General features: G+C 35.4%; 1 protein-coding gene across 1 annotated transcript in view; it reads right to left on the bottom strand.

Annotated features, from left to right (window-relative positions):
* The window catches only part of EYS (eyes shut homolog), an 811979-nt gene that overhangs the window by 513338 nt on the left and 284305 nt on the right, over nt 1-14336 (bottom strand). Inside the window, 1 exon segment of the mRNA XM_033053725.1 lies at nt 11974-12078. Coding sequence (XP_032909616.1) covers nt 11974-12078 — 105 coding nt within the window.

The following is a 14336-nucleotide window of genomic DNA, read 5'->3' as shown; positions in this document are numbered from 1 at the left end:
ACTTGGACACAGGATTTAAAGGAATATGAAGTAAATTTGCCAATAATACTAAACTGGGAGGAGCTGTTGACTCTCTCATAGGCAGAGGGATCCTGCAGAGAGACAGATTAGAGTATGGGCAGCCTGGGACCGTATGAAGTTCAGCCAAGTGCCGGATTCTGCACCTCGGTCAGAGCAACCCTGGATGAATCAACAGACTAGGAAATGAGATGCTGGAAGGCAGCACTGTGGAAAGGGTCTTGGGGTTCTGGCTGACAGAAAGTTAAACATGAACAGCCCCCAGGCAGCCAGAAGGGCCAACCCTGTGCTGGGGGCATCAGGCACAGCATGGCCAGCCAGGCAAGGGAGGGATTGTCCTGCTCTGCTCTGAGCTGGGGCAGCCTCACCTCCAGTGCTGGGGGCAGCTCTGGGCACCACAATGTAAGAGAGACATTAAACTATTAGAGAGTGTCCAAAGGAGGGCACAAAGATGGGGAAGGGCCTTGAGGGGAAGCCGTGTGAGGAGCAGCTGAGGGCACTGGGTCTGCTCAGACTTGGTTTTTAAGGGTTCTTCGTCTATTGAATATAGTGCAAAATAGCAGAACAGGAGTTCTGATATAGAAAGCTCTTTCAAAAGGAGTAAATCTGACATTTCTGTAACTTTTTTTCTGTTCATTCTCCCCCATTTAGAATTTATTCCTGCCAGTGAGTGCTAATGAGTCCACCATGTCTGTTTTAGCTACTTGATTTCAATGACCATTTCTATTGCTTTGGACAAATTGGATCTTCAGCCATACAATTTAATCCAAATATGTAGGAGAGATATTGCTCTACAGTGTTTTTCTTTTATGAAAAACCCTTAAACCTAGGCAAAGGACCACAATGGCTAGGTACATCTTCCAATACTGTAAGAATGTTTTTGTCAGTTCCACTAAAAGATGGATTAGAACTAGAGAAAAAGGATTAAGGAAAAAGAGAGGCATACTCTACTCATCTTACAGAAATAAACCAGAAGACTTACAGCTATTACAACAGAAGTTTGATTACTGTACCACAGCAGGCAGCTTCAGAATTGCTCTTATTTACACTAAGAAAAACACAGAATAAGTTTCTCTTCTGACTGTGCTTGCTGGATTGAAATGTTATTTTATAATGTTGTGGCTAAAAGGCTCTCTTACAATTTTGTGGTATGATGCATTAAAACAGCATCTAATGATGTTTTACACCTGCAGAATAATATAACTGCAAGAGTAGAAAAAACACCAAACTTTATGAAATAATATCTGTTATACATTTTCATTTTCCCATGAGGACTGTGAAGTTGTCAGTGTTTAATGCTTCTTTTGTGATGATGTCAAGATCTGCTGAGAAGGTGGTATGTATTATATAACATAATGTGATTGTTATTAGGAATAGGCAATTTATTACCCTTTCCTATATAGCATCTTCCTGTTATTGATATGCAAATCCTGTGCCATTTACAATTCCTTTGTGGATAATGAAAAATGAGAGCAAAAAATTGCTTAATTGAAATAGTTTACGCCAGTTAGAACTGGAGTAAAAGCATTGCTGCTAGCATAGGGGAAAAAACAAAAAAAAAGCAATGACAAAAAAAATAAACAACAATATCAATCATTGATATGAATTACCTAACTTCTGAATTACACAGATTTTCAGCTTAACATCTCTGAAAAAAAGGTTAGTGAAATGTGAAGCTCCCAGTAAAATCAACACAAGCAGTGGGTAATGTTGCTATTCTTCCTTAGTTACATCTCGGAGGTATTGCGTGCTTTCAGATGTCATGTGTCAAGAATAAGGAGATAAGAAGATGAGCTGCCCCCCATTGTGTAATACAATAGTGGATTAAATAAAGAGCTCTTCAGTTCAATATTCTTATTTTAGAGATGAATTAATTTGTTACAGAAAGTAAGTTCAACGACTTTATTAAAAAGAGAATGGTTTCTGAAGTGCCACATAAAGTCAGGTATGCATTTCCTCAGGAATGCAAAAGCTTTTTAATTAGAATTTAGGAAGACAAATATGAAAATATACATTGGCTTGCTGTTCATGTTGTTCATGGAATTAAGATTGGCAGGCAGTACACACAAGCAAAATTTTGGAGTCGAACTATTTCTTAGAATTTGCTGATAAGCAATCTGTTAGACAGAGAGAAAGCACAAAGACATTCCCTGTCATCTATCATATATTTTCTAGTCTGTCTTTTGTAAATTTTAAAGATCATATGAGATCCAAATATGATCCTTCATTTCTCATCTGATTAAAACACCATATGGTACTATAAAAGCTGGGAGGAAAAAACCAGGTTGATTTTAGTAACAGTTAAGTAAAGGAAAAAAAATTGTGATAAACCACATAAGGCAACAACAGTAGACTTTGTTGCAGGTCTGGTAAGGTAATTCTCTTACTTGTTAGGAATTTTATACAATATTTTTACTTCTTATTAATGCGTGTAGAGACATAGAATATGAAAACTGAACAAATGCTAATTATTTTTCAGTATATTGTAGGACCAGAAGATTAGTTGGAAAGTTAGTTGTCAAAGAAGGAAGTTATTTTAGAGAAGGGTAGAAAAGCATTAAGACAGAACAAAAACATAGACAAACAATTAAATGAGTGAAAATTTCAAAGAAAAAGAATAAATAATATCCAAAATAATGACTGCTAATATTTCTTTAGAAATGGCAGTAGAATAAAGATTGTTTCAGTTTTGGCTATAAAAATAAACTTCTGAATTATTATTTTTTAAAATAATAGCAGATCATAATTCCAAAAGCCTTAGATCGTTTATTAGAAATTTTAATATATTTAGATATGTGGTGGACAAATAATCTATTAGCTATCTACTTTTCAGAAATAGAGGATTTAGAATAAACAATTTTTAAACATATAAATAAAACAGATAAAAATTATGTTTAGCAGACATATACTAACATCAGGAAAAGGCCATAGTTTGATTATCACTTTAAATTCTCCACAAAAGTATGATTTTAATTCTATAGACCAAACTTTTAGCAGTTTTCTAGAATGTGATGTCTGAAAACAAACATTATTTGCATTTATAATGTCAACAATGGAAAAAGATAGAGAGGAGCCAGAGATTCCAGCACTGTAAATCTTAATAATTTCTTATTAAATGTGAATAGGCTCATTCTATAACCAAGAGGTTATAACCACGGGAACATATTCCAATAATGTATCAGAAAACAAGAAAAATATGGAGATATCAAAAATAAGAAGCAGCAAACTAAAAATCAGTCACAACTGGCAATTTAAATTCTTTATAAAATCATATAACTTTGGTGAATTGTGCAATAGAGCTATGATGGTTTTTATAGGTTTTTAAAATAGCTGTTTAGTATTGAGTAATCATTCCTTTCCATCCTGGTACTGCCATTACAGTACTTTTAGAAATGAATAGACTCAAGCTAAAGGCTGTCAGAGATATTTCCTTACCTGGGGGATTTATAATGTGTTATTACAGTGTTCCTCAAGACATCACTCTTTTGTGTCTGCTTTTGGTAACAGTAACTCAATGTCTTATTAGACACTTTGAAATAAATAGTGTTGTTTTTATTAGAAACATGTCAAATTTTTAAGTCATCTGCTAGGGTTAGTGGATTGAATTGACATTACAAATAAGCTATTAATCAATTTTCTTCCCTGTATTTTTAGCCTCATAAATGACAGCCTATTTTTTGAAAATATGAGAGGAAGTCGACAATTTTTTCTTGTTCTATTGCAGGAAGATTTCATTTACCACTGGCATGAAGCACTATACTGGAAAATAGGAACACAGGTAGAAAATTTGACTTATAAAAAAGAAAATTTCTTTCTAAAGCTATTACACCTAATAAGATATCTTTTTACAATAGCAAGAAATTTGCCGTGTGGTTGCTTCACTGTGTTTACTTTCTTCATCACAGCCTTCCTTAACTGCAACTTCTTATAAGAGACTTTATAATGAGCTTTTCAAAATGTATTGCTCTTCTCATTTTTCCTTTCCTCCTTTCTCATTTCATATGATACTTTTGGATTCCACCTTTTCCTTCTCCTGCACTTGGTTGCAAGTATATATACATAGTATGTGTTGATGTATAACAAATGGTTTTCAGTATTGTCTTGTGAATTTGCCTCTTTGGTCTTCATTTCATTCTTTCCATCTTAAAACTGTAATTAAAAGGTATATCTATTTCAAGAATTTTTTTAGTCATAATATCTTGTTTTGCATCTTAATTTGCCAACATTTTATGTATTTCAGTCTTTCAGTGCAAAAACTCACTAAATGCTTATTTCTATAAGAATAATATAATGAAATCTCTCTAAAACAGAAATTACAGAGTTTTATTTGCTCTTAATACTTTTATGTCCAATTTCTAGTGGATAATAAAGATCAGGTTTAATAGTTTAAACCTTACTGTGCTTCTGGGAACATTTTGAACAAATAGAAGGTATAGATGCCAGTGTACTACAGAATACACAGTTTGGTATTACATCATAGCGCGCATTTTGAATACACAATGTCTGAGCAATTACATGTCCACTAGAGGAATGAGCTATTGTGCACTTTTATTTACATAAATCTCAAAGACTTTCATCTAGTAAAACATGTATATTAAGGTTAGAATTACAATTTAAAACATGTATGGCAACTTAATCCAAAAGTATGATAATTACAAGTGAGGAAACTTAAGACTTTTCTGCACTGTTTTCTTGCTTTTGCAAAAATCATGAAAGTAGAAAGAGGTATGTATCTTGAAATTTGATTTACACAGAGAATTGAAAAGGAAAAAGTGAGAAAACTGATGAGTCATGATAAGGACAAATTAGTGAGTTACAAAAAACCCCCCCAAAAAAACAACAAAAAAAACCCCAACTAACTAACCAAAGCACACTATGTCCCCTCAATGGCCATAGGGTCTCTACAAACAGCTACTTTAAAAAACTCTTTTCAGGGTTTTATGGCTGACTGTATTATTGCATATGGAATAGAATATCTCTTTGGTCCATTGGGGTCAGCTGTCCCAGTTTTTTACACTCTCAGCTATTTGTCCTCTCCAGCCTAGTCACTGTCAGGGCAAAATGAGAAACAGAGATGGCCATGATGCTGTGCAAGCACTGCTCAGCAACAGCCAAAACATTCCTGAGTTAGCAACATGGCTTTGGTCACAAATCTAAAACACAGCACTGTAACAAATTTTATGAAGAGGATTAATTCTGTCTCAACCAGACCATGTACATAGTTCTTTGTCTGGGGGGAATATCCCCATTAAACATTCATTTTATTGTTTATTATCCAGTCTTTCTCTTCTGATAATGCAAAAATATGAGGCTTTTTTCCAGCATGAAAAAGCAAATAATGGCCTTCGATAATTATTTTTTCTGCTTCCTAATGTTGAAAATACTGTAGAATACTTCTGACATCTTTTTCTTCATTCAAGGGAACTCCCAAGTTGTGCAAATTTTAGAATTGTTGCCTTCTTCTGCTTGGTAATTTATGAATAAATTGTTATGCATAATGTAAAAAACGGTTGAAGTTTAACCAATATTTTAAAGGGCTCCATGAAAAAATGGGGAAAGCAATCAGACCTTCAGTGATAACAAATGACTCGACATGCTCAGGAATAGCTCTATTAGAAAACTATCTTAATACACTAAGATTCTCAAAACCCCAGAAGAATTACTAGGGTGACTAAAAATGCATTTAACATTTCACAAACACCAGAGAAAAAAATATTAGTGTATGGATGAGTCATAAATGCATGGAAAATCTCTTGGGAAGGACTCCTAATGATGTTCCCTGTCACTCACTGTTTCCAGATGCTGCTTTTGCAAGGGTCTGTAAAAATGGCAGGTCCTGGATACCGATCTGCATAACCTCTGCTTCAGCAACATCTGACTTTATGTACCCCCAGTCTTCATCCTGGATTAGGAGCCATCACACATGGCATGAATGTAACTGCCTACAGAAGTCTCAATATTAAGATTTTGCAAAACAGACAAAATCATGCAAATATATTGACCTCTATTTCCCTAAAATATTGAGTCCACTAACTACTGCTACAGGCAATTCTGTACTATTTGCTATAAGGATACTCAAAGTATCTTCTGTGTGAGTCTGCTGAACAACCTTTCTACAGCTGATTAAATGGACTTGTTTAGTAAGAATTCTATCCCAATACAAGTTAGGATGTTAGGTAAAAGATAAACATGATTTATAAATTGCATAAGTGAATTGTGACTTGGACCAAGAAATTGATAATTGAAATTTTAAGCTACGCATCAGGTAGTCCTTTTGGCAAGCAGAGCAACAGCTTCATGTGAAAAATGCTGCACTTTCTGATCAAGCAACTTTGAAATCAAAGCAAAAAATATCATTGCACATTCTATGTTAAGGATCATTGTGCAGCAACAGTGTGAAGAACTGAATGATTTTGTAAACTTTTTCCATCTGTAATCTTGATGATTCACTTTATTTCTTGAGTCACAGCATGCAATAGTTTTTCTAAGGTCTCTTCCTGGAGTAAAAACTTTCATGTATAAGCATCTACTTCATAACAAGGGTTGCCAGAAAGGTTTGAAAGAAAGTACAGTCTTATTTCATGGTACACTAAACTTTAATAACAGCAACACCTTCCAAAAAGGAAGAATTTGATTTACAATTTCTCTGTGTGCATGTTTACTTTTAATCAGAAGTACTGCTCCTTTGATTCAGTGTATTAACTTGAATAAAAATTGATTTTAGGTTGAATCCATCAACTGATAGGATTTTCTGCTTCAAAATCAGTCTCTTTTAGCAATCATGCTAATCATCCAGTAATCCCATTAAAAAAAAAAAGCCCCAAACTAAAAAATAAGAAATATTTATGTATTCAGTCAAGTATTGCAGGGATAATACATCACTGGGGCAGAAACAGGGATGGGAAAGAATCTGTATAGTAGCTGTGATGTTTTCTAAAATAAAAAAATTGTGCATCCAGCTTAGAACTGTCTGAAAGCAGAAAAAGAGAAACTGTTTAGGGAGATATTATTAGTTTAGCAACTTCCAGCAGTCTGTTCCCTTTGAAACCTCCAAACATTCAGGTGTTTTAAAAAAGTCAAAGGATTCCTTAGTATTGACTTACAGGCTTTTTGGTTGTGAACTTGTCTAAGCCTTTACCAAACCTTCCAACTAAATTCTTTAGTTATATCACATTCTGTGGTAACAAATAGAGAAATGAAATGTCATCTGTTAGAAGTTATTTTATGTTTCTAAGATTCCCTCATGCTTGTCTTCTACAAGCTTAAAGGGTCTTTACTTTTCCATAAGGAGCTTGTTATATTCCATTGAACACTTTTGATGCTTTTCTGAATGCATTGTAAAAATCCAGAATCTTGTAGATTAAAATTTTCTTAAATATCACATAAATATTGCCTGTGGACACTTTATAAGTTTTAGAAAGAAGTTCCTCACTTATTTCTCAAACTGTACTTCTCTACTCGACCATTTCAAGGCATGTTTTCCAGACGACAGACTACTTTTGTCGTAAAATATAGCCCTTCTCTTTTTACTGAATTTCCCCCCTTTTTACAATTCAATACACATGGCTAACCATTTTCTAGTGGAAGAATAAATTAATGCTCATGAAAAAATGATAGTTGATAAATTCTTGAATACTCATTAAAAATCTGGCTTTGGAAAAACATTGCATATAAACAAACACTTATATACTTTTCAGCCACAAACTTGGTAAAATGCAGCACTATAATTAAGATTACGCAGAAATTTTTTAGATGTGGTCAAAATGCTTACAGCCTTAAAGACTTTGTGTAGGTACTGTTAGTTCAATTCAAATTCACCTTAAAGTATTACATTTATAAAGTAAAACTGTGCAAAAAAATCCTTAAATAGTAATAGAATCACAGGAGAACTTGAGTTGGAAATGATGTCTTGAGGCTATCTAGTCTAATACTAACTCATAGTGATCCCAGCTAGATCAGGTAGTTAAGGGAATTGTGCTGTCAATATTCAAATATGATTCCATAGATGGGGATACCACAAGCTTTCCAGGCAATATTTCCAGTAGTTTCTAGCATTTCTAGTCCAGTAGTTTCCAGCACTTTCATAGTGCTGTAGGTTTTGGTGTTTCTTTCACCTTAATATTGAATTTTCCTGCATTCTGACTTGTGCCCATTGACTCCTGCCCTGAGACAATTTTGATCTGTAAGAAAAACCTTTTTCTGTCTTCCCTGTATCCTTCCAGGATGTAGTAGTAAACCCCAATAAATTCTCTCAGCCTTTTATTCAGGGTGAACAGGTCCAATTACTTCAGTGTCTTTTTGGATATCATGTTCTCCATTTCCATGGTTCTTTGCTAGACTTGCCTCAGTAAGTCAATGTCCTTCTTTTAGCAGCGAATGCAAAACTTAGATACAGTAATTCAGATGCAGTTACACAAGTCTGTAGCAGGGCATCTCACCCCCCACAAGAATTTATCTGTGGTTTGTTAACTGGTCAGATAATTCAAATGGGACAAGCTGTCTTGTAGTGAGTTACTTTGGTGCCGTGGGGTTAACGCTGGTCTGGCATCTCCCAACTGCCAATGTACATCTTAATGCTGAAGTGAGATCTGGGAAGATAAGAGATTTTTTTCTGACCTTTTGATAGCTCCTTTTATGACTATAAAAGCAACACCAAACTTTCACAAAGCAGAAACCTATACATTTTCCTGGAAATGTGTTTTGTTTCTCCCTTGAGCAGGGATTCTTCACTGTTACTCCCCAGGGATTTAGTGAAGGAATCTGTGCATATTATCATAATTTCAGTGGTAAATTACATTTGACTCCTAATCAATACTATTTTTTTCTCTAACTTTAGTGTAGGTCTCTTGATATAGCTCACTGTTTTATGTTATGCTGTAATCTACTAGTAGTCCTTTAGTTTTATACTGAGTAGTAAGTAGTTCTGATTAAGATCTTTCATCTGTTGTCTCTGTAGCCTCTCAGATCCCAAAACCTGTCTATGCAAACCCAGAATGTCTGAAGTCCTCCATGAGTACTAAGGTTTGTGAATATAAGGTTCCTCCCATCTCTCTACAGAAGGCCTCAACCACTTGGACTCCCTGATGGAACAGCCTGTACCAGACCCTCACTGAAATGTCACCTGTCCTTGCCCTTTCTTTAATCCTGACCCATAAGCTCTGGATTGACTCCTCTTCCATCACCAGGCAAAGCTCCATGCACTCCAGCTGGACATTGACAAAGTGCAAACACGGCTTCCTCATGTACCTTGTCTGTCCTTCCTAAAAAGCCTGTATCCTTCCATTGCCACGCTTCAGTCACAGGAGTAATTCCTCTGTGTCCTTGTGATGCCGATAATATCATAGCCATGCAGGCATGCACACATCTCCAACTCCTCTTGTCTATTCCCCATGCTACATGCATTTGCAGAGAGCCATTTAAACTGGGTTCCTGATGAAACCAATTTACTAGCTGAAATTCCTTTGTGTTGTCCTTCACATGCTTTATTGCCTTTCTGCAGTCCTAAATACTGTCTAAACCATTGTTCATCCTGCATTTTGCAGATGGGCGAATTCATCATAAAGACTGTATCTAACAAGTGTTCAAAATGGTAATAGAAAACGTTTATAGTCTGAGATTTCATATGTGTACTTCTTACAGCATTTCAGTATTCATTTCATGCATATGATCTCACTTTTTAAGTATAACAGGAAGATGTTTTCATATTTGTTGTGTTTGTGATTTCACAGGCCAAACTACATTGACAAAATGAGATATGACATTTGGTTTATCAATAGTGGAAAGAATAATGAAATACAGTCACAGTCTTTGCAGCTGAAAAAAAAAAACTAACTTATGGCAACACATACAAGAATTTAGCCTTAAAAAATTAGCCAAAATAATTATTAATAATTGCAATAATGATAATAACAACAACAATAATAATAAACCATCAATAATCTGAATCTTGAAAGTCTATTGTAAGACTCACGTCTTAAAAAGTAGTATGAGTATGTATATGTATGTACACGCATAAGACACACATACACATACTTTTATATGTAGTAATATCCATAAATATTTATACATAGATTCAAATTATATTCATGCCTTTATACTATTACTACGTGGCAGTGCTGGCTGTGAGTTTCTGTTTTCCATACCTCAATAACTTTCAAGCTATTTGTAAATTAGGCTTGAAATAGCTTTTATACATTTTTAAAACATATATAGCCCTTTTAAGGATATAAAAAATTTAAACTGCTTCTTTTGCCTGTCCACTTTCAGTAAATATTTCTGTCTAAATACAAGCTTGATAATTTTATCCTTACATTGTTAATTTGACATTGTAGAACAAGGTTTAATGCAATGTAACTGACTTAAGAGTATTAAAAAACTGCAAATGAAAAACTGCTATTGCTTCATATTTTGCTCCCTACTTTCTGATTGGTTGACACAGTTGACCCACAACAAAGAAAGAAGGGGATTAAAAAAATTGGTCATATTATGTGAGCTGTCACATATTGAATTAGCTGGTTATATTAAGAGATACTACATTTCAATGTGTAAATTCTTGCCCATAGCACCAATCCACACTGAAAAGCCACACTGAAGCATATAGGTTCACATCTTAATGAGATACTGTTTATTTATTGAGATCTATGATCTCAGAGGAGTTTTTCAACCTAATTTATTCTGTGAATCTGTGAATAAAATTACATATGTCACATAAAGACAGAAAAGTTGATCTACTCTTATTGCCAAATTTAGATATTGCCGGCATCTTTCATCACTGCAACTGGGTTTACAAGGCAGTGTTTCAGTGGGGGGCAGGTACAAGGGTGGCTTCTCTGAGTAGCTGCCAGAAGCTTACCCCTGGTCTGATGGAGCCAGTGCCATCCAGCTCTAGGATGACCCACTGCTGTCCGAGGCTGAGCCCATCAGTGACAGTGGTAGCACCTCTGTGAGAAAAAAACAAAACAAAACAAAACAAAAAACCCAAAAAACCTAACTAGGAGCTGCAGCCTGAAAAAATGTGTGAGGATAGCAAGAGAAACAGCCCTGTAGACACCAAAATCAGTACAGAAGGAGAGGAATGAGGTGCTGCTGACACCAGAGGAGATTCCCCTGCCCCTGGTGCAGCTGTGCCCCTGCAGCCCAAGAAGGGACATGGGGGTGCAGGGATGCACCTGCAGCCTATGGACAACCTCATGACAAAACAGATGGATGTCCTAAGGAGGCTGTGACCCTTCCTGTGTGAAACCTGAACTAGAACAAGCTTCTGGCAGCACGTGTGGCCCCATAGAGGGAGAAGTCCACACTGGAGCATGTTTCCTGGCAGGAGTTGTGACCCTGTGGGGACCCACCCTGGAGTGGGCTGTTCCTGAAGGACTGCACTCAGTAAAAAGGAACCATGCTGGAGCAGTTTGTAAAGAACTGCAGGCCATGGGAAGGAACTCATATTAGAGAAGTCCTTGGAGGACTCTCTCCCTTGGGAGGCAGCCCACACTGGAGCAAGGGAAGAGCGTGAGGAGTCCTACCCCTGAGAAAAAAGGAGCAACAAGTAATACATGATTTACTGACTGCACCCAGCTCCCAGCCAGGGTCAACCCGCCACAACAACCCTTATGACTACTACTGTATAGCTTGTCCACATTTTCTTTGAGAAATTTTAAAAATAACTTTTGCTTGTAGAAAAGATGGAATCAAAATCATGCTATTGGCAGAGTTGGTTGATTTTTAAGGCTCTCTATTAATGAATTTGGACTGGACTTCCAGAACACAAGTTATATTCTGTAAACAAATTCTGCTAACACCACCTGCATAACGATTGTAGCATATGCTTAGAGAATACCTGTTCATCCTTCTCTCTCTTCAGCAAAAAAATATTACTACTTCGTTGCCTGCTTGTGAAAAGCTGTTTCTTTTTGGAATACCACAGAACATCTCTCAACTAAACATCATGTGGCTTCTTACCTGGCAAACAGCTGCAGTAAAATTCACCAATCAAATCATGGCAATGGCCTCCATTTTTACAGGGCTTGGAGGAACATTCATCAATATCCGTGGAACAGTTTTTGTCTGACAGAAAAGAAAATTAAAGATTAAAACTATAAATCATGCTGGGAAAGTAGAAAAGCTGCTTCACAGTGCAAGTGACAATTGCATAATTTAACTTCTCCAGATTGGAAACACTATTTTATTTCTGTTTGACAGTTTTAAAACCAGAGAAATTCATAGATCTTAGATGATCATTAACAAATAAAATATTTTAAAGGAATAAATATGAACAGTATTTGCAAAAATATCATTTGTATATTCTAGCATCACAACACGATACCATAATTACTAGAACTATATACTGCTTTGAAAAAAATTGTTTTAGAGATTTAATAACTTTAGTAACAATAACAAGAAAAAAATAGTTCTCAAGGTTGCATTCATATTTCCAGAAGAATGAAGCCATTTCTCAGATCCAAACAGAAACCCACAAGTTCAGTCAGCTGTTTCTTCATTTTTCTGCTTTTAAAGAGATTTAATTGAGCTGTAATTCAAACTTATTCAAATCTGAAACAACAAAAATATAGGCGAATATGCAGAAGATATATAGGTGGAAAATTTAGAAGACCATGGAATAGGTGGCTTATGAAAACAATTAACTCATTTGACATTTGACATACCAAATAAAATTCAGTCTCCTGTTTCTCTATTGTGCACTACATTAATTTAGGACAATCCCTACAAAGGCTATTATAAATAATACTGGGATCTTTCTGAAGAAAAATTGATCAGAAATAGATGGGACAAATATATGGACTAAATATCAGAAGTTAAGCCAATAATAGAGAAGGAAAACTGTAACTATCACGGATGTGAACAAGCAGAACTTTTGTTGGTGTTCTCTGTAGAAGTTATTGGAAGGTTCCTTACATCACTCAAATCAGATATACCAGATGGGTAAAGCATCCCTCAGTCTAAGGAGCTGAATTAAAGGATTGTGTTTGGTTTCTGGGGTCTCTCTTGCACAAACAGAGCTTGGACAATTACAGATTCATTGCAACAATGTGTGCATGGCCGAGCGTGTCACCTTGCAGTTTTGTCTTTCTTAACCATAAGAGGTACTTTCAGCTAACATGTAAAAGTAGAATGTACACAAAAATGAAATCAAATGGGCAGGAGAGAAAGTGAGGAGAATACAGGGGAAGGAAAAAAAGACAACATTTTAAAAAAGCTTTAAAGGGATGAAAGCAGAAGATCATAGATAAGGATAATGATAGAAACCAGGTAAGACCTTAACATTTTTTGGAAAATACTGCACAGTCACATATAATATGCTGTATTTAATGATTAAATACAGATCACATATCCAGTAGAATCAGTTTAAAGGAATTTTAAATTTTTATAGTTTGTGGGTTTTTCTGTTGCTACTTTGTTTTGCTGTTGCTTGTAATATTTTAAATAGCTAAAAGAACTAGCAGAATCCTTAACACAGGATTGGACCCGTAGGGTATTTAATTATAAAACCATAATTTTTTAAAGCAATTGTCATTCAAATATTCAAAGATATTTGAATTTACTGTTGGTAATTTTTCATGACATAGTGGAAAAGGTAACTACAAGTTACTTGATTCAAAGTTAAAGGGAAAAGTACTGTCTGACTATGAGGAAAGAAATGTGAAAAACTTGGCTGAGAGCAGTCAAAATCCACAGAAAGGGAGAGGAGGGTGAAAAACATATTAATAAAGGAATCCAGAAGAACTGAAAAAAAAGTAGAAAAGTTCTGATTTGAAACCTGATAAAGAGTGAACATCTTACCTTAAAAAGGTAATTAAGAAAGATGCTGCTTTTTGTAAGTACACAAGGATAAACTTCCTTTTTGTGGGAAAAAGACTGGATATTAGGAGAGCAACGTGGCACTTCCTGGTTTTTCAAAGCAAAAAAAAAGCCCAACTGAACAAAAAAGCAGGTCAAGTTGCTCAGAATAAACTAAAAAGTACATCATAAATGCAGTCAGACCAGAAAAGCATGTAGCCATTATAGGATAGTCTGGGTAACAAGAAATTATGCTGCATATACTTCATATCAGAGATGAGGGAAAGCTGCAGTTTGCCATCCAGTGAAGAAGGATCATGAAAAATTGTTCAATGTTTCTTCCACATCAATCATCAGTAAAAAGACCAGTTGTAAAGCAGGTCACTATCATAATTAATACTTATTAAGGGCAGAACTTCAGTGTTGAATACAGAATTGTCAAATGAGTTAAATAGATAGGCTGGTCTGATGAACTATACCTTTGGGTACTCGTGGACAAAAACTCAATAGTTTTCTTTGTGAACATT

Source organism: Catharus ustulatus, chromosome 3, assembly GCF_009819885.2.
Source record: "Catharus ustulatus isolate bCatUst1 chromosome 3, bCatUst1.pri.v2, whole genome shotgun sequence".
In the NCBI taxonomy this organism is placed as follows: Eukaryota; Metazoa; Chordata; class Aves; order Passeriformes; family Turdidae; genus Catharus; species Catharus ustulatus.
Note: the sequence above shows the minus strand (reverse complement) of the source record. Positions and strands in the feature narration are given on the sequence as shown.